Source organism: Lepus europaeus, chromosome 10 (assembly GCF_033115175.1).
Source record: "Lepus europaeus isolate LE1 chromosome 10, mLepTim1.pri, whole genome shotgun sequence".
In the NCBI taxonomy this organism is placed as follows: Eukaryota; Metazoa; Chordata; class Mammalia; order Lagomorpha; family Leporidae; genus Lepus; species Lepus europaeus.
In genome coordinates this window covers 34870713-34897843 of record NC_084836.1, presented here as the reverse complement: position 1 = coordinate 34897843, position 27131 = coordinate 34870713, and the positions used below count along the sequence as shown (strand labels likewise).

Sequence of the window (27131 nt, the reverse complement as noted above, 5' to 3'; positions counted from 1 at the left end):
AGAGATTTTGTTTAAGTATTAGAAATAACAAATCTCATGTTTCACAAAATCAAAATGACAACTTCTTGGAGTGGGGAAATGAGAGGAAATGGGGAAAGAATGGTGCTGGGGGTTCTTTGCTAGCACATAGTATATGAGAGTGCTTTTGAATGACTCGTTCTGTGCGTCAGAAATCCTGAGTAGCAGCAGCAATTAGGGAAGATCATCACATTCACTCAAGCTTTATAAGTGGGGGAGGTGAGTGGGGGCCAAGGAAAGGGGGAAGAGGAAGTGAGGAGAGGGGGCAGGGGTAGAGATGAAGAAAGGGCACATCCTGCAAAGATAATCCCTGTGCAATCATGACATCATCCTACTTACATATATATTTATATATATATATATAGGGAATGGTCAGAGCATCTCTCACAGTTCACTTTCGAAGCCAGCTGAAGGCAACAGGCGGTGCTAGAGAGAGCCCTCTTCAGTGTGTTTCTGAGTTACAAGGACTTGGCTTGCTAGAAGGCAGAAAGCAATGAAGGCAGCAATGAAAATCCAGCTGGTATGCGTGATGCTTCTGGCTTTTAGCTCCTGGAGTCTGTGCTCAGGTAAGCCCAGCTGCAATTCACAACTCCCTTAAATGATTTCTTTTTCATCCCTTACAGTGTGCTGCTACTTAAGTTAATGTATCCAGGGAGAAGAATCCTCCCCCCCACCCTCCTTATTCAGAATTTTCTTTTGGTGATGGAAACTGTGTATATTGTCATCTTGCTCTGTCTTTATGATTACAAGAACTGAGAGTGTTTTTCCCCTTTTTAAATATGCAAAGCAATAAAAGGGATTTCAAGGAAACAATGCATGCTCCCCTTTGGAATGCATCACTACAGAAATACAAGCAGGCATGCATACAAACACACACAAACTTTAAATTAGGCTGGTCATTATCTAATGAGAAGTATGGAGACGGTGCCTGTCAGTGTTCAAACTCATCATTAAAGTTCATTCCATTCACAATATTTTGCTGTCATCCTTAGACATTTTCTTGAGAAGCAGTGGTCTCTACATTTCTTACTCTTGTCCCAGAATTATTTTTTTAACTTTGTGTGTGTTAGGATAAAGTGAAAATTGGTAGTTAATGAAAAAATGAAGGAAACATTATTTGTAGAAAAATTATTTCTTGAAACACACAAAAAAGAGAGCAAGCCTTTTATGAGAATACATTACATATAGTCCATGTATTAAAAGCCATGGTATTAATATAATTTTTGAATTATTTGTATGACATCAAAGTTGATTCAAAATGTAATTGGAAAATTAGTAATCTTATATTGATAGAAATGATTAAGCCTTATTGTGTTTTCCATTAATGAGAACATTGTTAACTATCTGCCTATAACTCACTTTGAAAATTAGATATCAGTATATAGGAGTAATATGAAATATAATGATCACAATATGCTTCAATTACTCCATGTAAAATAATTGAATGATCACAGCAAAGTGGAAAAAAAACTTAGTATTTAAAGGCAATAAAAATCATTTAAGTTGTTTATGTTTTTATAGCACATGGATATGATGATATTTAAATGTTTAATTCAAACTCAAGGTTTTTGTTTTAAACTATGAAATTAAAATCTAGCACCAGACATAAATATGATTTATGCATAATTTTTCATTTCTATAATTATTAAAATGACGGGTTAGTTTTACAAATCTTTCTATGTGAAAGATACTAATTTTTCTATAATTATTATTTTACCTAATTGTTACATGAGATTAAAAGTATATTCAGAGCATATTGTTAAACACTGTGTCTACTTACTCTTCATACTATTTACTGTAGTAAGTCAAAATTTATGGGGATTTTGGTGGACATTGTGCATCAGTGACTGGTGGAATTTATCACTCCTTTTGAAAAACCAACTGCACTTCTAACAAATATGAGGAAAAGACATCAAGTGTGATTTAGTTCCTAAGAGACAATTTAACAAATGCTTTCTCCAAATGTGATGCTTCTTTTCAGAAACAATATCTAGTACAAGGAAGAGAGAAGCATTTTTATCATCTACTTTGTCCTATAACAAAGAGGTTAATGAATATAGATGGATTCACCTCGCTATGGTGTTTGATAACTTATTTCTAATACCATGTAGTATTTTATAATTTTTTTCATTTTTGAAATATTTATTAATGGAAACTTTTAAAGAATATCTTAAAATTTGAGATATATTTTCAACATTATTGTGCATATGTTGATGGACAGCTCCACTTTAGCTTAAATAATTTATTTAATTGCCTTTGACAAAATTGCTAAGTGCACATAATCCCAAATTCCTCTTTAAAGTACAAAACAATATTTCAAAGAATGCTTTATAAAATAGTATCTTAAGGTAAATAAATCTCAGTGTGGTAAAATTATCAGTAAGCAATTCTCTTTGAATTTGTCTTGAAAAATTCTTTTGTACTTATATTTTCCAACATGCATATTTTTATGTATGAAGACTATTGCTGATAACAACAAGGTACTGTAGCATATTTGATCTAACCACATGTCAGACAATATAATCAGAATTTTACTCATATTCGGAGATTAAAAACTCAAATCGTGAATATCTTCATTAGGAAATAATCTGTGCTTATTTTCTTAGAAGTGCTTCTGTTCTTCGAGCCTGTCAGCCTAAAGTAAAATCACAATCTACTTCTTCTGAATACTATTTGAAGGAGAATAAATACAGGAAATGGACACTAAGCTGCTAAGACTAAGTTTTATTTGACATGAATCTAAAATCTGTAAATTACAATATAGTTGTATGTTGTGACTTTGTAGTAAACATATGGTTTTGATTTTACTCAGATTCTGAAGAGGAAATGAAAGCATTAGAAGCAGATTTATTGACCAATATGCATACATCAAAGGTAACTTTTTCTTTCCTCTAACCTAGGGTTGAAGAACATTTGAACTTTCATTATAAACATGGTGTCCTTTCCTTAAAGTAATAATTTCCCATCAATACTGAAGAGTTCCTTGGGGGGCATTTCCCTTTTTGGACAACTTTTTGAATTCTCAAAAGTTAAAGTGTGGATGTGACAGGGAAAGAAGCTATAGAGACTTTTAATAATCATATTTCAACTTTAATTAAGTAGACATTTATAATTTATATAGGCATATACATGTATTTAAAGATATTTGTTCCATTCCTATTACATTGTGTATGATAAAAGGGATATTGACCTTGAGTTAAATACATAAATGGAAACTAAGTGAATGTTTTGCTTTTTTTTTATTATGTTAGGAAAAGCAAAATGGGTTTCCTAAATTAAAAATGAAAGCTCATGACTACCCAAGAAGCAAATGTGGTAGAGAGGAAAGGGCGAAAGACAAGAACAGTAGTATTGAGTTCTAATCCTCAAACTGACAACTATTTGATCCCAAGCAATTGGGTTAGTTAACATTACTTCTTTTGTTTCCTTATATATTTTTTTTTGTTTCCTTATTTTTAAATGCAATGGTTGTAGTTCATGATATCCTAGAAATTTACAGTTCCATAAGGTTTTAAAAAATGCTAGCTTTACTTTTTATTGCATGTCAGTATTTAAATTCTTCCTATTTTTATCTGTACCTACTTAGTACATTTATGAAACTAAATACAACTTTGCCTCATGAACCTGATGAATCCTCTCCAAGAGTTTTGAAGCCGACTTTCCTGGCTCCCAACCTACACTTAGCAGAAAAGCTCCCTTGGAATATGATACCATATAGTATTGATTTACTTGGAGTGAGTCAGTGTGTATCTTAATGTATGGTCAGGACACAGCTTCTCAAGAAAAAGATGTTTCTCAAGGAAAAACAAATTTTGAAGCGTGGGAGTTGTCTGGTGCAATCATTGTTACAGCACTGCTGTACCAAGGGTGAAAACTCAGCAGATGCTGTGGTAAAAACATATGTGCTCACAACTCCTACCTTATCCTGAAACAATATTCCAATCTAAATGTTAGAATCTCAGTTTCTCTTCCCTAATGGGGTCATCTTGTTCTAGGCACAGCAATCCCTGGCATACAAGTAAGATTGAGTTTTGTGTAATAGTAAATATGAAGGAAAAACTAACCATTTTTGTGCACAAGAACCTTTTCTGTGTGCGTAAAAGCAACAATTTTGACAGTGTAGGGCACTGTTATCATAAAGCTAACAAAGACAGTTTCTACAAGGGTCCTTAAAAGACACTTGGGAAAGTTTAAGAACACACAGATTTTCATCATGGCCATATTTAGAAAATTGATCTCATTGAAACCAAATACTACCATAATTTGGTAGATCTCATATCAGGGGTGATAAAATTTAATTTCTCATTGAAACTCAATGTACAAATATATTTTAACTAATGATAAGAGATCCTTAGCTTTGCACTCAGAACAGCAATGGCTACACTTTTTTCAGGCCAGAAAAAAAAAAAAAAGAAAACAATCAAGTTCATGGTCTTGGTTAGAAAATAGAAGAGAATAGAATGCCTTGGTGTCTTGATATCGACTCCATTTCTGAAATTATAAGTGTACATTGGCATATAAAAGTTCTAAATAATCTTGAAAATAGGATATAGATTGAAGAATGCTAGATATTTTGAAAACATGTGAAAATGGAGGGTTTTAATTTCTTCCATGAGCAAGATGTTGCACAGAAAAAAAAAATGATTCTACTATATAGAGTGGTTTTGTTTTTCTCTGTAAATACACTGTATGAGTATTAGCAGAATAGAATTTCTTTTCGGCTTCATCTGGTCCCTAAAGCAGATTAAGGAAAATTAAATTCCATTGTCACCTTTGAGAGAGTAAGATATGACGTATGATAAGTTGGTATCCTGAAGTACTATTATTCCAATTTTGCTGCAAGGATGAAACAAAAATGTTCTTCCTGATTTTTAAAACAAAATCATTTTCTTATTTATTTGTTATTCAATAATTTTTGCTATATTCACAGTCTTACACAAATGAAATCTCTAGAGTTGGGACTATTTTAGCCAAATTTACTACTACATTAAAATTTTACTAACAATAATATATTGTACCTTTTACTTAAAATGGAAGCCAAGGAAAAGAATTTAAGTGTTTTCCCCACAAAGTAATAATACACAATTGAAGGGATACATGTGTTTACCCTGATTTGAACATGATATGGGATATAAATGTATTGAAACATCACACAATACCTATAAATATGCACAGGTGTTATATATCATTTAAAATTTTAATTAATGAGCTATTTGATGTTAGTGTGAGGAAAATTCCATTAGTAAAAGCTTCAAAAAGTTTCAACTTCCTTCTTTTTACTTTATAAGTAAAATATCTGAGTGATTTCAATTTGAAAATAAAACTGTTTTGAGAGTGAAATGTTGTTATTGAAATACAGCTATTCAATAGAAAGCCAGCAGAGATTCTAACATTGAAAATAAGTGGCAGATAGAGAAGACTTTTTTCTCTTTATTATCAATACCAGTGTTTCTCCATTTAGCTTATTAAGAAAGAGAACTCAGCACAACACATTTTCTTTAGACTATCGGAATGCTGATAGAATATCATAATTTTCTGTAATCAGCTAAATGCCTTCCTTATAAAAAGTATGTTCAGCAGGTGTTTATGAACTAAAAACCAAAATCTAGTATTGATTTCTAAACCTTACATTTTTGTATTAATATATAAATCTTTGGGACCCTCCTACAAATGACCTTAATTATTTTTAATTGAATGAAATCCTTGAATTCATATCATCTGCTGCACAGACTTGAGTTCAGCACATTATAGTTAGTGAATGTTAGTCACAGAGGTTAGGTCAGTTAGATTTTTATTTTACTTTATTTTATTTATTTATTTATTTGACAGGCAGAGTTAGACAGTGAGAGAGAGAGACAGAGAGAAAGGTCTTCCTTCCGTTGGTTTACCCCCCAATGGCCACTATGGACGGCGCTCTGCGCCTATCCGAAGCCAGCAGCCAGGCGCTTCCTCCTGGTCTCCCATGCAGGTGCATGGCCCAATGACTTGGGCCATCCTCCACTGCACTCTAGGGCCACAGCAGAGAGCTGGCCTGGAGGAGGGGCAACCGGGACAGAATCCGGTGCCCCGACAGGGACTAGAACCCGGTGTGCCGGCGCCGCAAGGCGGAGGATTAGCCTAGTGAGCCGCGGCACCAGCTGAAAGTTAGATCTTTTTAGACTAAACCTAATATAAATATATTTTCAAATATCTGCTTAGACATCCTTGGTCAAGAGTTCTGTGTGTCCTGTATGTCACAGGCATGATGGAGGCTAATATAATGTTAAACAACAGTATTACACGACACAGTGACTATTTTAACTGATAAAAGGGAACGAGACAGGCTGGCACCACAGTGGCTCACTAGGCTAATCCTCCGCCTGTGGTGCCGGCACCCCAGGTTCTAGTTCCGGAGAAGCACCTGGCTCCTGGCTTCAGACTGGCGCAGCGCACGTGGCAGCCACTTGGGGGATGAACCAACAAAAGGAAGACCTTTCTCTCTGTCTCTCTCTCTCTCTCACTATCTAACTCTGCCTGTCTAAAAAAAAGGGGGGCAGGGGAGGGCAAGATGATTGGCTCAGTTTCCTCACCTATCAACAGACATCTCATATTTGTCATCACAGATACTTAAACCGGGCTTTCAAAGGTCAAATTTGTTTAGGGAACATTGAACACTCTATCTGGCACTACTGAAAAGTCACAGTGAATATCTGGTTGCAAAAATCTCAGAGACACTTAAAATTCAGGAAAACTTTTGATTTCTTTCAAACTCATTTTCCACTTTACTCAAGAGTGGAACTTTTTTTTTTTTTCCTTTTTTTTTTTTTTTTTTTTTTTTGGTCAGTGAGTGTAGAACTAATGTTCTCTGGAACTAATTTTGGAAAACATGAGACATTATCTGTAAAGAGTTTTCCAAATGTAAATTTATAGTATCCTCTGAAGTGTAACATTATAAGGTGTTGCTGTCACAAAATGGGAGCATATTGTCTTTTAAAATATACTCCTATAACAGAAAAAGTTAAGCAATGGCTGGATAACCATATTCAAGGGTATAGTAGAAAGGATTTCTGAGCCAACTGAAAATATTATAGTGAATATTTTTATATTCACAGCTTAGAGTTTCTTTAGGGTGACATATTCTTCAAAGGTTATAAACATTTACAATTTTTACATGTATTGCCAAAAACAACTTTCTTTTTTAAGATTTATCGATTGATTTGAGAGTCAGAGCTACAGAGATGGATAGACAGAGAGAGAGAGAGATAGTCCATCCTCTGGTTCACTCCTGTCTGCAACCATCAGGTCTAGGCAAGGTCCAAGCCAGGAGCCAGGGCCGCCTTCAGTTTCCACAGAGATGGCAGGGGCCCAAGTACTTGGTCTATCTTCTGCTGCTTTCCCCAGGCCATTAACAGGGAGCTGGATCAGAAGTGGAGCAGTCTGGACACAAAGTGCGTCAATACGGGGTTCCAGCACCACAGGCTGCAGCTTTTACCACCTATGTCACAATGCTGGCCCCAAAAACAGGTTTCAAGAAGTTAAACCTAACCCCGAACCACAGATGTTTAGGATTGGAGTGCTTTGTTCCCCACGTCATTGGTACAATTGAGTGTCATACATTTAAAGTCTTCCAGTCTGATGGTAACCAGACTGAAAATTATTCCACATATTTCTCTTACATATTTGCTTTTAAACAGTGATTCCATGATTTTTCTGGTTCTGTTACTAATGCAATATTTTCCAGTTTTAATTTTTTTTTAAATTAGGGTAATTACTCTCTTCTTTTTGAAATCTTTTTAAAAAGATTTATTTGTATTTATTTGAAAGAATTACAAAGAGGAGAGACAGACAGACAGACATACACACACACAGAGAGAGAGAGAGAAAGAGAGAGAGAGAAAGAGAGAGAGAAAAAGAAGAGAGAAAGAGAGGTCTTCCATTGCTGGTTCACTCCCCAATTGGCCGCAAGAGCCGAGCTGCGCCAGTCTGAAGCCAGGATCCAGGAGCCTCCTCCATACTCCCACATGGGTGCAGGGGCCCAAGGACTTGGGCCTTCCTCCACTGCTTTCCCAGGCGCATTATCAGGGAGCTGGATCAGAAGTAGAGCAGCCAGGACTCAACTTGGGACCCATATGGGATGCCTGTGCTGCAGGTCTGGACTTTAATCTGCTGTACCACAGCACTGGCCCCTCTTTTTGAAATCTTAATAGTTGTGTTAAGGATACTAAAATTTTGTGTCAGTTTTTTCTATGTAGCTTTATTTTGATTTTAGTTCAGGATGCTCTATGTTTCCATAGAGATATTGATGATTTACACATTTGTGTATTTAAAATCATCTTTGTCCAGCCAGTGCCGCGGCTCAATAAGCTAATCCTCCGTCTGCGGCGCCGGCATACCAGGTTCTAGTCCCAGTCGGGGCGCCGGATTCTGTCCTGGTTGCTCCCCTTCCAGGCCAGCTCTCTGCTGTGGCCCAGGAGTGCAGTGGAGGATGGCCCAAGTGCTTGGGTCCTGTACCCCATGGGAGACCAGGAGAAGCACCTGGCTCCTGGCTTCGGATCAGCATGATGTGCCAGCTGCAGCAGCCATTGAGGGGTGAACCAACAGAAAAGGAAGACCTTTCTCTCTGTCTCTCTCTCTCACTGTCCACTCTGCCTGTCAAAAAAAAAAAAAAATCTTTGTCTTTATGGATCTTGATTTAGATATCTGTTATGATTATGATTCCTGGCTTGTAAAATAAATTGGCTGACATTTTCACAGTATTTTATTTTTATTCATATTAATCTATCTGGATATTGCTTGAACATAACACATCAAAAAAGTTATAACTAGGGACTGGCTTTACATCACAGTGGGTTAAGCCATTGCTGGCGATACTGACGTCCTATACTGGAGTGCCAGTTAACGTCCTGGCTACTCAATTTCTGATCCAGATACGTGCTAATGTGCCTTGGAAGGCAGAAGAAAATGGCCCAAGTATGTGGGCCCTACCACGCACATGGGAGATCTGAGTGGAGTTCCTGACTCCTGGATTCAGCCATTCCCAGCCCTGTCTTTGGGTATTTGAGGAGTGAACCAACAGATGGAAGCTCTGTCTCTCTCTCTCTCCCTCTCTGTTACATTGCTTTTGAAAAAATAGAGAAATAATAAGTCTTTTTAAAAGGTTATAATCATATCTACATGTATGTATCTCCATAGATAACTGTCCCAAAATATTTGAGATGCAACCTTTGCTGTATACAACACAAAAACATGCACTTGGGTCTGTTCTGGAACATTATATTCTCTTCCTTTAGATTTTGTGTTTATCCCTGCACTATTAATTCACCCCTTTGATTACTGTAGCTTTCAAATGCATTTTAACATTTAGTAGAATAAGCCTTTCCTTGGCACCATTTTTCTACATCTTCTTGGTTGTTCTCATTCGATCAAACCTTTATAATTATTCTGCCAAATCCCATTCTGCAACTTCCAGTATCCCTCTGTTTTCCACACTGGAACACTGATTTACAATTACATTGTATTTGGAGAGTAGTTCAGAAAAAATATAGCTTGATATTATAATAATTAAGCCTGTCCATAATGCCCTTGTGTTCATTTAAATCTCTTTTTTAGTCTTTGAGAAAAAATAATAATTTCCTTTATTTGTGCTCTTTGAATTTTTTGCTCATTTTGAGTATTTCACTGCTAGGATTTCCTACTGCTTTTTTTTTTCTTATTGGTTATTGTTGATATGGAGGAACATTGTTGATCATGGTTAATGATGGTTTTTAACAAGACGTTATTAGAGGGGCCCAGCACTGTGGCATAGCAGGTTAAAGCCCAGTTTGCTGCATGGGCATCCCTTATGGGCTATGGCCTGGGAAAGCAGTAGAAGATGGCCATGTCCTTGGGCCCCTGCACCCACATGGGAGACCCAGAGGCAGCTCCTGGCTCCTGCCTTCGTATAGGCGCAGCTCTGACCATTGCAGCCATCTGCAGAGTGAACCAGCGGATGGAAGAACTTTCTGTTTCTGCCTCTGTCTCTCTGTAACTCTGTCTTTCAAATAAATAAATCTAAAAAAAAGACTTTATTAGAAAATAAATTCCATGAAATATTATAATTCACAAATAAATTGGTCTGCTCTAATGCTTCCATGACAGGTATTAATGTGTGGAATATGTTAACAGCCTCACACTATTGTAGTTGTCCAGGTCTGTTAATATCATTTTAGTTCTTGCTGCATTAGGCACTAAGCTGGAACATAATGAAAAGCAAATTATATTTTTTGAATTTTAATTTTTTTTTCATCTCTGACATGTATAGACAATATATGTCTACTGGCCACTGTCTCTAATATCTTACTTTCATACATAACTGTTGTGTATATGCATGTGTGTATGTGTGTCTAACTCTATTATGTATTCTATTATCCAGAGAATGCCAGGAATTTAACTTATGACATGAAGTTATTACATCAACAATACTATATTTATTAGGCTAGAGTAACAATTAAACTCCAAAATGCCATTAATTAATATAATAAAAATTTATTTCTTACTCATATTCCACAAGTTTTATTTCAAATAGTTGTTTTTCCTTCTGTATTTCAGATCACTAAAGCTAGTGTTCCTTCTTGGAAAATGACCCTGCTCAATGTTTGCAGTTTTGTAAATAACCTGAACAGCCAAGCTGAAGAAACAGGAGAGGTTCGGGAAGAGGAGCTTGTTACAAGAAGGAAATTCCCTACCACTTTAGATGGCTTTAGCTTGGAAGCAATGCTGACAATATACCAGCTCCAAAAAATCTGCCACAGCAGAGCCTTTCAACACTGGGAGGTAAAACAAAAGTGAAATATGAGTATAATTATATGTAAACTATTTAGCTCTCATTTGCATTGATTTTTTATCCCAATCATATCATAACAGGAAGAATTACAAATATTAAAGAATAAACCATGTGCTGAGATCAACATTCCTCCAAATCTTCAAAGAGTTCTTACAATATTTGGAGTTTAAAAAATATTTTTTCTTAAATCATAAAAAGGGATATATTTTAAGGCAGATTTGATCCATATGCTTTATCATGCTTAAATGGATGACATATTTTGGCAGTTTTTGCTGTTGGTGGTGGTTGTGGCTTGTCTAAGAAATTTAAGGAATTGAAAACGTTTTCTTAGAAACACAAAGTCATGTGTTTGCTTACCTATAAACAAATGCAAGATGCAAAGTGTTCCAAATAAAACCAGAAAAAACACAAAAGATTTTGTTTGCATTTGAATATATTATGCAAATAAAATACACATATACATATGCATATATTCATTTATATAAAACATATAAGATAGGGAGATATATCCCTTTCATTTCATTTTTTCTTGATTTGGAACATTTTGTATTTAAATACATTAGGCAAAATAAAATCTTTTTGTAATTGTAAAATATATATGATATATATTTTTACCATTCCACTTTTATCCAGAACTCTTTGATTTGTGTTTGTTTATAAAGAAAAGTACATGACTCTGTGCATATGTTTGTAGTCCTATTTAAAATGTTTGTGAATTTCAGGCATTCTTAGCAGCTAAACCAGGTCCACTACAGCCACGACAGCTAAGTTTCATCATACAGAGCTACAATGAAAAACTGGATGAATAAGTTGTATTAAGTACTAAGCTGGTACTCACCACATTTTATTTGAGAATGTGTGTTGAAAATTTTAAGAATTTTTGGTGAAATTTGATTTGCAGTTAGTTGATGTATTTCCAGAGCCAGTCATCTAGAACCAGGTTGTCTGAAAACAATTAACAGTTCTTCTATAGGTCCACACAATGTAAATGTGCAGAACCAAACATATGAATAAATGCAACAAGAAATTAATTAACTAGAATGTCTACGTTTACCCTTAAGAATTCCAGTTACTGAAAAAAAATTTACCTTCTGAAAGAAGGTAAATATGTTTATTCATTACAGAATAAGAGTGACTTACAGGGAGACTCAACACCAAAGATTTTTAATGAGTGTTGGGAAGTGTTCCAAATTGGTCACATTCTAGTGAGAATTTACGCATTTCATGAGAGTAAATTTTCTTTTATTGCAACATGTTAAACTTACTGGCCCAAAAAGGTTTTTTTGGTAAGCAGGGATAAATTTCTCAAGTTGTAAATTCTTGACTTTGAACAGGAGTGGTTACAAACATCTTCAGGGAGGGTTCTATTTCAGAAAAGAGGCTATTGAAAAGAGGGCTACTGATTAATTGAAAGAAGGACATTTCTGGGACAAGATAAGGAATGTAGAGATAAAAAACTAAGGATTGTGCAAGGTTGTCCCACTTTGTTAAGGCAAAATAGACCCAATGTGCACATCACCCAAGTTAAACTGATCTGGCAGATAAGATTTATCTCTCTGGACTCTAGGACAGGTTTCAGAAGGTGTTGCTCTTGAATGCTTTATAGATGTTTTAAGGGCAGTTTGCTTTCAATCTCCAGACATCAAGGTTAGCTATATTTTTTTCTGCCTTGTAAGTGTTTAGATTTTTTAAATAATTTATTTTGTTTAAGGAATACAACTTCATGTATTTAGTATATACAGATTTGGGAACATGGTGCTTCCCCCTGTACCTTCCTCCCACCCATACTCCCACCATTCTTCCTCCTCCTTCTTCCCTTTCCATTCTTATTTTTCACAGAGATCAATTTTCAGTTAATTTTTATACTCATAAGATTAGTCCTACACCAAGTAGAGAGTTCACCTTGGTTATCTATATCTTGTGATTTCCAATTAAGGATCTGACAGTTTCAACAGTTTTCATCTTTATATACTCAAAATGTGTTCCATTCCTGAGATACTAGTTCTAATTTCATTCTCTTTTCTCCTAGTAAAGACATAATTAAGCATGGCATTGTTAAAGGTATACTTTTAAATATGCTATAGCTTACCTTTAAAATAAATTATTTTCAAAATTAATAGCTTAAAGATTATTCAAAATAAAGCACTTGGAAGACACTACAATTTATTGCAGTAATTGATATATGTTGCTGTAAAAGATAAGCTAGATTATTGGAAAGATATGTAAAAAAGATGAGTCTAAAAAAATGCTTTAACAGAAAATAGAAATTTAAATTTTCCCCAAAGGGGAACCGTTTCTTTTAGATAAACCTAAAAAAAATTTGCTTAATATTTTTGTATTCTGAATTTATACAAACACAATATTTGAGGGTGACTTTCTTGCTGGTATAATGAACTTACTCCTGACTATCACAAAGATATCCTGTGGAAAAGAAGAAATGCAAGCAAAACTTCTAGTGTTTACTCTAGATGGCAAGCAAAAAAGATGTTTTCCAGATGAAAAACCAAAAAGGCCAGTTTTTTACTTGCTGTGCTAGTCATCCTTTAATTTCAATTCCAGTTAAATGGCTTAATCTTAAAATATTGTTTAGACCAATAAAACATAAATAATACCAATTTTGACATAGGGAAATGTTAATTATGTGCTATTTATCCAAAAAAAAAAAAAGACTCTCAATAAACTATTATGAAGACGAATCAAGTGAACATAAGATTGGAACTTTTTCTATTCTAAATGTTATTGAGTGATTTAAAAATAAAACGATAATATTATTCTGAGCATAGTACAAGTAATTACAGACTATGCACAGAGAAACTAAAGATTAAGAAATGAAGTTGTCTGACAGTAGCTGTTTTTCTTTCTCTGAAATTGAATAGCTGTGGGCTAAAATAAAGTACTGTTGTCATGATTGTATGCACATGCATTATAATTTAAATGTCAGTATTAGTTGTAGTGACCCCAAGGCTTAGAAGGCAATCACACTCCAAAGAGATTTTAATCATTTAAACATAGCTTTCATATATGTCGATTTCAACAAGGAATGAGTAGGTTAAGAAGAGCAAGAATTCTTTAAGACTGAAAATAAATCCAAGTCAAGTCAGTATTTGACTTACTTATATGCAAAATCCTGTTACTTTTGCAGCCAAACTTGATTTACTAGATTCAAAACTATGTTTGTTGTGATATATATATATACACACACACACACACACACATATAAATATATACTTCTTACCATTTTGTTCTCTCCATCATAAACTCAAGGTTGAAAAATACTGAGATGTCTTTTGGTGTGTCCTTTCAATTGGAGGGATTAGTGTTATGTTCTCAAATATATTTAAGTTTCTTGAGAAGAGTTAGCTTGGTGAACTAGGAAGAACCCTGTACAGAGAACCTGAAAGACCAGGTTCTGATCCTATCACAGTTATCAAGTTCTTTGTGAAACTTAAAAATTGTTTCTTGGCAAAACAATTTCTTTGAACTTCATGTACCTTATCCATATATACCTTGCCATCTAAATAGCAATGTGATTTAATGTAGGCAAATCCTTACCATGAAATATTTCATTTCTGTAACTTTTAGTTATGTTCTCTTTATATTGTAGTTGATACAGGAAGATATTCTTGATAATGGAAATGACAAAAATGAAAAGGAAGAAGTCATAAAGAGAAAAATTCCTTACATTCTGAAGCGGCAGCTGTATGAAAATAAGCCCAGAAGACCCTATATCCTCAAAAGAGGTTCTTACTACTACTGAGAAGATCAGTATTTCATTTACATGTGATTGTGTTTTATCATTCTTTAAACATCAGATTATATTTGTGTGACAATGTGACAAAGCACAATAATTTTGTCTTTTCTGAAATTGTGGTTTATTGAATGTGACTTTTCTGCATTGATTTAAATTGGACTAAATGTTTTCAAATAAATCTAGATCTTGAGCATGATGTATTGTGTATAATTGGAGTAGCTATTAGTTGAGTCATACATATAATGTTTTGTAATTTTGCAAAGCACATTATGAATTGTTTAAATAGTCAAAATATTTGACATTTTACATCCTATTATAAATGATACAGCAAAGTGCTACAGCAAAGTCTGGCCTACATATCATTAACCAAAAACAAAGTAATAGTACCTCTTTTAGTATTTGATTGAATGTTTTATTGGATTGGTAGAAATCTGCTCTTTTCAAGACTTACTTATGCATCTCTCAGATGTAGCAAAAGTAGTTGTGTAAGATAGAACCATCTGAAAGAACAATTAATGAACTATTGTTAATTATGCCTATCTTAATGATCTTCAGTTGAATTTTTTGTCTGTTAAATGAACTTGATAACTAATAAAAAAGACAAGCCATCAGAATCATACATTTTTCTGATGATTTGCTTCCATTACAAGAGTTACTTTTATTGATGTTTCACCCTCTTTTCACATTGATCCAGTAAGTGAAAGATTTATTTTTAACTTCACTGAGGTATTATGTGACTAATATTTTTTTTCCAAATTAGGAGGGTACATTTGTGGCAAAAAGCTATTCTTGAAGCAACTCCTCCTAAATTTATTTTAACATAATACTTGCAATCGCATAAGCCATCACAAAATTTACATTTGCCCATTTACTTCCTCAACAGAAATATGAAAAAAAAAAACTGGAAAAAAAAAGAGAAGAACGATTAAAAAAAGAAAGCTTAAGATATTAAAGTACTGTAACAAAGCTACCGAAGGTGTGGCCTATGCATAATAAAAATATCAGAGGGGAGGGGAGAAAGAAAGGAACAAAAGAAATATTTAAACCATAATGACTGAGAATTTCCCACGAACTATTATCAGACAGTAAACTACAAATCCAGGAAACTCAGGGAATACTAATAAGAAAAAATGTCAGGAAAACTATACATAGGGATATCATTTTCAAACTACATAAAATCAGACACAAAGGAAGAATATGAAAAGAAGCTAAAGGGGAAAACTAACCTCACCTATAGAGGAGCATAGGTAAGAATTAAATCAGATTTCTACTCAGAAATCATACAAGCAAGGGGAGAGTGAAAAGTTCTGAGAGGAAATAAAACTCACCAATCTAGATTATTATACCCTGCAAAATTATCCTTCTTAATTAAAGGATAAATAATGACTTTCTCAGGTAAACAAAAATTAAGGAAATCTGTTGCCATTAGACTTCCCCTGCAAGAGATATTAAAAGTAGCACTTTAGACAGTGGGGGAAATTATGTAAGTCAGAAACTAAGATATACACAAGAAAGGAAGAGCATGGGAGAATGAATAAATGCAAATAAAACAAGAACTATTTGTTTAATTCTTAATTGATCTATCAAATAAGTTTGTTTCAAGTAAAAGCATTATCAATGTGTTTGATTATATATACAAGTGTGCATGTGTGTGTATTATATATAATAACATAATATTATATAATATATATTGCATCCCATAAAGACATTTTAGTTAATAATGGGTCACATACATAGTAGTTTTCCCATAAGATTATACAATCTAGTAATATCATAATCATTTTAGTTTGTGTTGGCATCTTGTATGATGGTCACACAATGAGAAAATCATCTAATGATTTATTTCTTAGAACATATCTCCATTGTTAGGCAGTGCATGAATCTGTGTGTGTGTGTGTGTGTGTAACCACACACACAATGATGCTTCAAACAAAGTTCATGGAAAAATATAAGCTTTTTTTGGTGAGAATAAATGGAAAATATATACATTTCCATAGACCTTTTGTGTTGGCACTTGTGTGTTTATAAATAAGTAAAATGAATGACAGCAATCATACAAGGAGTGTGAGGAAGAAACTAAGATTATTTTATTATTATAAGGTGCTCATATCACTCATGAAGTGGTATAATGTTATTTGAAAATGGACTTAGCAAAGTCTAGGAGAAGCAACTATTCAAAACAAGTCTAACAACAAAAGAAAACTACAATTGATAGGTTAAAAAGAATAGCAAACACAATACTGTAAAATACTCAATTAAAAATGAAAATAGTAGAAAAAGAAAACTAAAATAGAACAAAGAACAGGGACAAAAATAAGAAAGAGTAACAAATATGATAAGTATTAATCCAACATTATCAGTAACCACTTTGTTCTAAAGGTAAAAATTAAAAGACAGATATTGTCAGGGTGAATAAAAAACAAGATAACTATCTACAGGACTCATTTTAAATAGAAAGGCATATATAGATCAAAAGTAAATTGCTAGAGAATGATAATATGCTAACACTAATGAAAATAGGGTGGGAGTGGCTATTCTAATTTCAGACAGAGCAGAGTGCAACAGGGAAAGTTATCAGAATAAAGAAAAGCATTACATAATGATAAAGAGTTCAACTCTCATTGAAGACACAATAATTTTTAATGTATATGCACCTAACAAAAGTGTCAAAATATTTGAAGAAAATTGATAGACCTTCAAGGAGAAATGACTGAATCCACAATTATAGTTGTAACTTCAGTAACCATCTGTCAGAAATAGACAGATTGAGCAGGGAAAAAAGTAACAGGAACATAATTGAATTCAACATCACCATCAATTAACTGTATATAAATATTTGTAGAATACTTCATCAAACAACAGCAGAGTATACATTACCCTCATGTCATTTTTAATCTGGAAATCATAGACCACAATATAATTAAAGTAGAAATAAATGGTGAGAAGATAGATGGAAAATTTCTAAATACTTGGAGATTAAGATTAACCCAGAAAATTTGAAAAGATATGCCCTCCCACATAAATGCACAAAACTAGCACATAGTTGTTTATCACAGACTTACTCATAATTACTGAAACTTTGAAGAAAACATGACATCCTTCACTAGATAAATGGGTAAATAAGCTGCTCTACATCCAGACAATGGAATATCAGTGGCATTAAAAAGGAAATGAGCTATTGAATCATGAAAAGGCATAAAAATACTTAAATGCCAATTGCTAAATGAAAGAAGTCAGTCTGAAAATGTTATACACTGTATGATTCTGAGTATATGATAATTTGGAAAAGAAAAACTTTATAATAAAAAGATAAAGTATATGATAATTTGGAAAAGGTAAAAAAGATCAGTGATTGTAAGGAGTTGTGGTGCAAAGAATGAATAAGCACAGGGGATATTAATCTCTATGGTACTGAAGCAGTAGGTACATGTCCTTACATATTTATTCAAACATAGAATGAACGACCTCAAGAGTGAAATCCAGGGACTGGCACTGTGGCATAGCAGGTAAATCCACCACCTGCAGTGCCAGCACCCCATATGGGTGCCAGTTCAAGCCCCAGTTGCTCCATTTCTGACCCAGCTCTCTGCTATGTCCTGGGGAAACAGCAGAAGATGACCCACGTGCTTGGGCCCCTGAACCCATGTGGGAGACCTAGAAGAAGCTCCTGGCTCCTGGCTTCAAGTCAGCCCAGTACTGGCTGTTGGGGCCATTTTGGGAGTGAACCAGGGGATGGAAGACTTCTCTCTCTTCTCTGGCTCTGCCTCTCTGTAACTCTGCTTTTCAAAGAAATAAAATATCTTTTTTTTTTTTAAAAAAAGAGTGAAATCCAATGTTAACTATGGGTTTTGGATAATGATGTGTCAATTTAGGTTCACTGTGCCAATAATTGTACAATTCTCATGAGCATATTGATGGTGGCTGATGCTGTGCATCTGGGAGGGCAAGGAGTATATAGGAAATCTCAGTGCCTTCCTCTTAATTTGACTGTGAACCTGAAACTTGCTGTGAAAATAATTTGTCATAAAACACATCCTCAATTCTTTTCACTTTGAATAAAATTCAAATTGCATCTTAGCAGGCCTTGAATGCTTTGGCAATGATCTACTCTTTTATTTATTTTCATGCATTCTGCACACACACCAACTTTCTTCTTCTTTCATTAACATAGCTGGCTTGTTTCCTTTTCAGAACCTTTCTAGTTGCTGAAACTCCTTTTCTGGAAAGCTCTTCTGTCAAAAAATGCTTTTTCCTAAAGACACAAGGCACAAGATACTCAATTAGTGACTAAGTTTCCAGTGTCCCTTATCACTAGGAATGGCAATGGCTAAGTTGGAACCAATGGCATAAAAGTTTGAATGAATTAGAGATGTCCAACCAGTAGATTTTATACTTTAAAGATAAACCTTGCTCCTGGAACATTTTGTTCCTTGTTTTTTTTTTTTTTTTTTTTCATGACTGTGGACTTATTTATAACCACAAGCAAATGCCATTCTTTTGAGGATGGCACATATATTGATAGAGCTTGGGTCATCTGACAACCTTGTACAGCTAAGCTGCCTCACCAGTTTGAACAAAACCTGACTGTGACTTGAAATACAAATGTATTGATGACTACTTGGAGGCACTGCCTTTTTTAGCCTTATTGGTATAACATCATATCCATTGTTTTTTAAAACCATTGTAATCATTTCCCAAGACTTCTCATGGTTTATCTCTTCAAATCATTTAGATTTCTTCTTGAATGATGTATGTACAATAAAATATTTTCCTAATACCCACCTTGAATAACTTTCATTCATTAATCATTTACGATCATTTTAACATACTTTATTTTTCTTTCATACTTGAAAAATAAAACAAAAGAAAAGCAGTCACTGACAACTGGGAACTATACTGGCAACAGCAGCTATGCCATGGTGTTCTTTTTTGATGCATTAGCAATGTCTTAGAACTCAAATTTCATGCATACAGATTCATATGAAAGTCAAGGGGAGAGAGAGAGAGAGAGAGATAGGGAGAGAAAGTTTCCATCTGTTGATTCACTACACAAATACCTACAAACAGTTGAGCTTGGGCCAGGACTTATTCAGAAACTGGGAAGTCAATGTGAATCTCTCACATGTGTTGCAGGGAGACAACCACTGAGACATTATGCCAACTCCCAGAGTCTGCATTAGAAACCTGGATTCAAGCCCAGGCACTGACTTGGGACATAGCCAAATACTTGCCTCAGAAAAGATCATTTTTATCATGATAGTAAAAGACATAAACAAGGCCACTCTCTCTTCATGTAGAACAAAAAGAAAAAGGCCATCCTCTTTTTCTTCCTGGTCTGAATGACTGTTGCTTCTATACCAGCCACCATTTTAACTGTGCCATTCTTTCTACCTCTTGGATAAAAACTACAAAGATATTCCATCATAGAATTGTCCTCATTTCCAGAAAACACTCAATCCAGAGCAAAACCACCGTTCCTGTAATGATCCCTAAATCAGCCAACAGAGTCCAAATTCTATAAAGCTACCTGCTTATCTATAAACACTGCAATACCAGCAAAAATTCTGTTATTTCAAATTTTTGTAGGTGTACTATAACAAATATGGAAATAATTTTACAATTTTAACAGCTGAAAAGGCCAGTTACTATTCATTCTGATTCATTTGCACCTGAAAACATAATTTGTTTTATTGTTTAATGCCAGAAAAACAATGATCTTTATAAGAAAAACTACCTGCCCCCCAAAATGTGAGTACTTTCATTTTACTAAAAATAGCAAAATTTTTAGTTTGACCTTTGATCGTTTTTTGGGCTATTTGTGAAACATTTGGTATTATAAAACACAATTCTTTAAAGGCCTTGAACTTTAGAAATGTATTAGGTTGTTTCCAAATATGTGATAATTTTACTTGTCTTTTATCTCCTACTGTGACATGCATTGCAAGTGACAAACCTTACTCTCCTCAGCGACTAGATCATTGGGCTGTCTTTACAGGCAATGGATTAAGCCATTAACCCTCTTGCTTTTGCCACTAGCATCCCATATCAGAGTGCAGGTTCAAACCCTGGCTGCTCCACTTCTGATCAAGCTTCCTGCTAATGCACCTGGGAAAACAACAGTCATTGAGTTCCTGCCAACCCCGTGGGAGATCTGGATGGAGTTCCTTGCTCCCGGCTTTGGCCTGGCTCTGCTCTGATTGTTATGGCATTCGGAGTGTTAACCAGTAGATAGGAGATTTCTCTCTCTGTCTCTGTCTCTCTATCTCTCTGTCTCTCTCTTTATCTCTCTCTTTCTCCCTCTGTCTCTCCTACAAAACACTCATAAAAACCAGTGTTACTGTCAGGCCAGTTTAGAAAGAGGTGTCCCTTTCCAGAGTGGATAAGCTCTGCGCCCAGTGCATGACTTCATCAGCAGATTGTGGTTAAGATTTCATCTCTCATGCAGTTTCTCTTCTTGACACCCTAGTATAGGTCACAACCTGCCAACATCGGCTAGGCTAAAGAATTAAATAAGTGACTGTCCATTCAAATCCCAAAAGGATCCAAATTTGAATCTGTTGTTACACTAATAGAAAAACAAAACTTCTCTTTGGAAGTTTGACACTTCGTGTTAACGAAGCATCAAATTAACTTTTTAATTGGCTGATATGATAGGTCAGATTTTAAGAAGGGAACTTAGGGGCCAGAGCTGTGGCATAGTGGGTTAAGAAAATAAAATAAATCTTTTAAAAACTAAGATAGAGAAGCTAGAATTGTGGCATAGCAGGTAAAGCCACTGCCTGCAATGCCATCCTCCACTACTTTCCTAGGTGCATTAGCAGGGAGCTGGCTTGGTACAAGAGCACCATGGATTCAAACCCACACTCTGGTATGGGGTACTAGTGGTGAAGGCAGTGGCTTAATCCACTGCACCACAACATTAACCCCTAAGGAACTTATTTTTCACTTGTTAAACTATATTTGATTTCACTAGATTTTCTGTGTATCAATTTCAGGGCTAAATTTTAAAAATCACTATTAACTCAGTTAAGAAAACAGAGCTAAAGGAAACTCATTTAACAAACTTGCTTAGTCTTTCTTATGGAGGTATAAAAATATATGTGTGAAATACAGAATTCCATATAAAGCTTTATTGTGTTTCCCTACATTATTACTCTCACATATAAAGACATTGAAAGGTGAATAAGGAGAACACTATGCTTTTAAAAATATTTTACAGTAGTTATAGAGTCATATAAAAAATGAGGAAGGTACAGAATTTTTTTTTTTGTGCCACACATGCACAGCCTCTACCTTGACTGACAGCTCCTACCAGAGTGTTACACTCGTGACAACTGATGAACCTGTATCAGCAAATCAGCATCATCCTAACTCCATAGTTTACACTAGACTTCATTCTCGGGGTTCGGCATTCTCTGGGTTTGGACAAATATGCGATGACATATATCCATTGTTATAGAATCACACAGAATATTTTCTTTTTTAAAAAGAAAATTTTTTGAAAGGCAGAAAGAGAGACAGTGAATGAGGCACCTCCATTCACTGATTTACTCCCTAAAAGCCAGCAATGGCCAAGTCTGGGCTGGAGCTGACTTGTGGGAGCTGGGAACAAAATCTATGCCTGCAAGTGACTGGCAGAAATCTAATTCCTTGAGCCATCACTGCTGCCTCTCAGGATCTGCAGTAACAAGACACTGGGGTCAGGAGCCAGAGCCAGGACAGAACTCAGATACGTGCAGACACGTGGATAAGTCACGTGAGCATATGAAACATCCTCTTAATTGCTAGGTTAAATATTCACCTTCCCACATACAGAATTTTCATTGCCCTAAATTTCTAAGTTCTGCCTATTCTACCTTTTGTTCACCTCCGCCTCAGGCAAAAAAAAAATATGATCTTTTCAATGTCTTCATAGTTTTCTTTTTTATTTTCCAGAATGTCATAAAGTTGGAAACACATGGCATTCAGTTTTCTCAAATTGACTTGTTTCACTTACCATTAATCAGTTAAGTATGAAGCCGCCAAATTGGCTGTGCTGTTTTGTAGTTTCACCAGCAAAGTGTGAAAATTGCTGTTGCTCCACCTCTTTGTATTTGTTGTAGAACATTATATTTTGACTCACTTCCTCTGATTTTTTATCTCCACAAGCCCTCCATCACATGCTACAATGGGAACCCTGCTCGATTCATTCAGATTTTTCAGCTTTTATCTGAATAATTGTTGATGGTTTAAAAGTATATTTGATTTCCAATTATCTTTATATATATTCAGAAGATCGATTCAGTATATAATTAGTAAAGATCTCATCAGTTTGTACCCACACAGAAATACAAAGTGTAAAAATACTGTTTCAGTACTAGTTATAGCATCACTGCACATTAGACAACACATTAAGGACAGATCCCACATGGGATGTAAGTACACAGTGACTTCTGTTGCTGACTTAACAATTTGACACTCCTGTTCATGGCATCAGTAATCTCCCTAGGCTCTAGTCATGAGTTGCCAGGGCTATGGAAGCCTTTAGAGTTCGCTGACTTTGATCTTATTCCAATAGGGTCATAGTCAAAGTGGAAGTTCTCTCCTCCCTTCAGAGAAAGGTACCTCCTTCTTTGATGGCCCCGTTCTTTCCACTGGGATCTCACTCACAGAGATCTTTCATTTAGGTCTTCTTCTTTTTTTTTTTTTTCTTTTCCATGGTATCTTGGCTTTCCATGCCTACAATACTCTCATGGGCTCTTCAGCCAGATCCGAATGCCTTAAGGGCTGATTCTGAGGCCAGAGTGTTGTTTAGGACGTCTGCCATTCTATGAGTCTGCTGTGTATCCCATTTCCCATGTTGGATCTTTCTCTCCCTTTTTGATTCTATCAGTTAGTATTAGCAAACACTTGTCTTGTTTGTGTGATCCCTTTGATTCTTAGACCTATCAGAGCCATCAATTGTGAACTGAAATTGATCACTTGGACTAGTGAGATGGCATTGGTACATGCCACCTTGATGGGATTGTATTGGAATCCCCTGGCAAATTTCTAACTCCATCATTTGGGGCAAGTCTGATTGTGCATGTCCCAAACTGTAAAGATAATTGGAAATGAAAAAAAAAAAAACAAAAAAATCTGGTGTTAAATTGGAAATGGCATAGAAAATTAATTAATTAAAAAAAATACTATGTAGGATCTCTGTCTTTAATGTGCTGTACACTCTTATTTAATGCTATAACTAGTACTCCAACAGTATTTTTTTTCACTTTGTGTTGCTATATGGGGGCAAACTGTTGAAATCATTACCTAATATATACTAAACTGATCTTCTGTATATAAAGAGAATTGAAAATGAATCATGATGTGATTGGAAGGGAAGAGGGAGCGGGAAAGGGGAGGGTTGTGGGTGGGAGGGAAGTTTTGGGAGGGGGAAGCCATTGTAACCCATAAGCTGTACTTTGGAAATTTATATTCATTAAATAAAAGTTTTAAAAAAAAGTATATTTGAGGGGTCGGTGCTGTGGCGCAGCGGGTTAATGCCCTGGCCTGAGGCGCTGGCATCCCATATGGGTGCCAGTTCCAGTCCCGGCTGCTCCACTTCTGATCCAACTCTCTGCTGTGGTCTGGGAAAGCAGTAGAAGATGGTCCAAGTCCTTGGGCTCCTGACTTGTGGGGCCAGCACTGTGGCACAGCGGGTTAAAGCTCTGGCCTGAAGCACCAGCATCCCATATGGGCGCCAGTTCCAATCCCAGCTGCTCATCTTCCAGTCCAGCTCTCTTCTGTGGCCTGGGATAGCTGTAGAAGATGGCCCAAGTCCTTGGGTCCCTGCACTCATGTGGGAGACCTGGAGAAGGCTCCTGGCTCCTGGCTTCAGATTGGAGCTTCAGCTGTTGCTGCCATCTGGGGAGTGAACCATCGGATGGAAGACCTCTCTCTCTGTATCTCTCTTTGCCTCTCCTCTCTCTGTAATTCTTTCAAATAAATAAATAAATCTTTTAAAAAAGTATATTCAGGGCCGGCTCCGCGGCTCAGTAGGCTAATCCACCGCCTTGCGGTGCCGGCACACCGGGTTCTAGTCCCGGTCAGGGCACCGATCCTGTCCCGGTTGCCCCTCTTCCAGGCCAGCTCTCTGCTGTGGCCAGGGAGTGCAGTGGAGGATGGCCCAAGTTCTTGGGCCCTGCACCCCATGGGAGACCAGGAGAAGCACCTGGTTTCTGCCATCGGAACAGTGCGGTGCGCCGGCCGCAGCGCGCCTCCCGCGGCGGCCATTGAAGGGTGAACCAACGGCAAAAAGGAAGACATTTCTCTCTGTCTCCCTCTACTGTCCACTCTGCCTGTCTAAATAAATAAAAAAAAAAAGTATATTTGACTCATAGGAGTTTGGTATCATGAAGCATTTGGACATTTCATTTCATAAGATCATAACAGTATAAGATTTTTTCAAGCCTCGTTCCCTCTAGACTCTTCCTGCCCCTTTTCTGCCAGTATCTCGGGCTACTGTGGTTTCACCTCACTTTCCTTTCCAGCACTGGTGTGTAGACTCATTGGCTGGGGTCCCGAGCCATGGGCGCCCATGGCCTCCACATAGGCCCACTGTGTCCCACTAGTTCTGGAAGAGTTTCCTCTGCAGTTTTTCCCCTAACTCTTCCCTGAAACTGCAGTATCTCCACCTTTATTAAACTATCTTTTCCCAGACTATCAGTGCATTCCCTCCTATTCAGCCATCTTGGAGCTCCTAAAAGTGATCCCTGTTAAATATAAGAGTGGGAATAAGAGAGGGAGGAGATTTACAGTTCGGCACATGCTCAATTGGACTTGCCCCAATCTGTAGAGTTAGAAACGTGCCAGGGGATTCCAATTCAATCCCATCAAGGTGGCATGTACCAATCCATCTCACTAGTGCAAGTGATCAGTTTCAGTTCATAATTGATCATAATGATAGGATTAAGAGTCAAAGGGATCACATAAACAAGATTAGTATCTGCTAATACTAACGGATAGAATTAAAAAGGAGAAAACAATCCAACATGGAAAGTGGGATACACAGCAGACTCACAGAATGGCAGATGTCCTAAACAGCACTCTGGCCTCAAAATCAGCCCTTAAGGCATTTGTATCTGGCTAAAAAGCCCATGAGAGTATTTCAGGCTTTGAAAGCCAAGACACTGTGGTAAAAAAAAAAATGATCTTAATGAAAGACTTCTGTGAGTGAGATCCCAGCAGAAAGAACGGGCCATCAAAGAAGGAGGTACCTTTCTCTGAAGGAAGGAGAGAATTTCCACTTGACTATGACCTTGTCTAAATAAGATCAGAGTTGGCGAACTCAAAAGGCTTCCATAGCCTTGGCAACTCATGACGAGAGCCTCGGGTGATTACTGACGCCATAACCAAGAGTGTCAATTATTAAGTCAACAACAGGAGTCACTGTGCACTTACTCCCCATGTAGGATCTCTGTCCTTAATGTGTTGTGCTATGTGAATTAATGCTATAACTAGTACTCAAATAGTACTTTATACTTTGTGTTTCTGTGTGGGTGCTAACTGTTGAAATCTTTACTTAGTATATACTAAATTGATCTTCTATATATAAAGATAATTGAAAATGAATCTTGATATGAATGCGATGGGAGAGGGAGCAGGAGATGGGATGGTTGCAGGTGGGAGGGAGGTTATGGAGGAAAAAGCCACTATAATCCAAAAGCTGTACTTTGGAAATTTATATTTATTAAATAAATGTTTAAAAAAAGTTTCTGTTGAAACTATAATGAAAGTGTGTCTGAACTTGTCTATGCTCTGAGTTCGTTGAAGAATATAAACATATCTGAATAAGCTAAATAACTTCTAGCCTGGCACACATAAACACAATATGATATGATGTATCTCTCTGGCATCAAGTTTCTCATTTTATGTTCTGTGCATTAATAATAATTTATTTCCTTTGCTCTTTACTGCTCCACAACTTTTCTCATGCCATTGCTTCTACCTGAAAGTTACTTTTCCCTTTGTTGTCTAATTGATCACATTGCATTCTATTGAAACTAAGATGATATGTCACTCCTTGGAAGTATTTTCTAACATTGAATTCACCCAAAGCCCAGTTAAGTCTTCCCTGTGTTTCTTCTGGGCACTGCTGTAATACCTTATTTATGTCCCTGTTAACACAGTCACATTGTATAATAATATAAAATTGTTCTGAAGATATTTCAACTATCTTTAAATTAGATATTGAACTTTGTTTATTTCTGTATAGCTTGTCCACCTTCTGGCACACAGATGCATTCTATAAAATGTTCAATAAATGAAAACCATTGCCTTATTGAGATGACCAATGGTTACAGTCAGCCCACCTCATCCTCTTCCTTTGTGGACAAACATCTAGAAAGAACCTGTTCTAACCTTGTACATACCACTGTATGGTCCCCTATGGATACAAGGATTTTTTATTTTTATTTGAGGGGTAGAGTTTAAGAGAGAGAGAGTGAGAGAGAAGGAGAGAGAGAGAGAGATTGAGAGAGATCTTCCATCTGCTGGTTTATTCCTTAAATGTTTGCAACAGCCAACTGGACCAATCTGAAGTCA

At 36.0% G+C, this 27131-nt stretch overlaps 1 protein-coding gene across 1 annotated transcript; it reads left to right on the top strand.

Moving 5' to 3' along the window:
* Nucleotides 1–442: 442 nt before the first annotated feature.
* On the top strand, nucleotides 443–14580 carry NTS (neurotensin). Its single transcript, XM_062202038.1, has 4 exons — nucleotides 443–584; nucleotides 2831–2892; nucleotides 10585–10809; nucleotides 14424–14580. The coding sequence occupies exons 1-4, from the start codon at nucleotides 512–514 to the stop codon at nucleotides 14574–14576; spliced, it is 513 nt and encodes a 170-aa protein (XP_062058022.1). The 5' UTR covers nucleotides 443–511; the 3' UTR covers nucleotides 14577–14580.
* The last annotated feature ends 12551 nt before the right edge of the window (nucleotides 14581–27131 follow it).

Excerpts from the sequence above, each read along its gene's own strand:
- NTS (XM_062202038.1), top strand. The coding sequence starts at position 512 with ATGAAGGCAGCAATGAAAATCCAGCTGGTATGCGTGATGCTTCTGGCT. Across the intron at positions 2,893-10,584 it reads CCAATATGCATACATCAAAG|ATCACTAAAGCTAGTGTTCC; the intron begins GTAACTTTTTCT and ends TCTGTATTTCAG. Across the intron at positions 10,810-14,423 it reads GAGCCTTTCAACACTGGGAG|TTGATACAGGAAGATATTCT; the intron begins GTAAAACAAAAG and ends TTTATATTGTAG.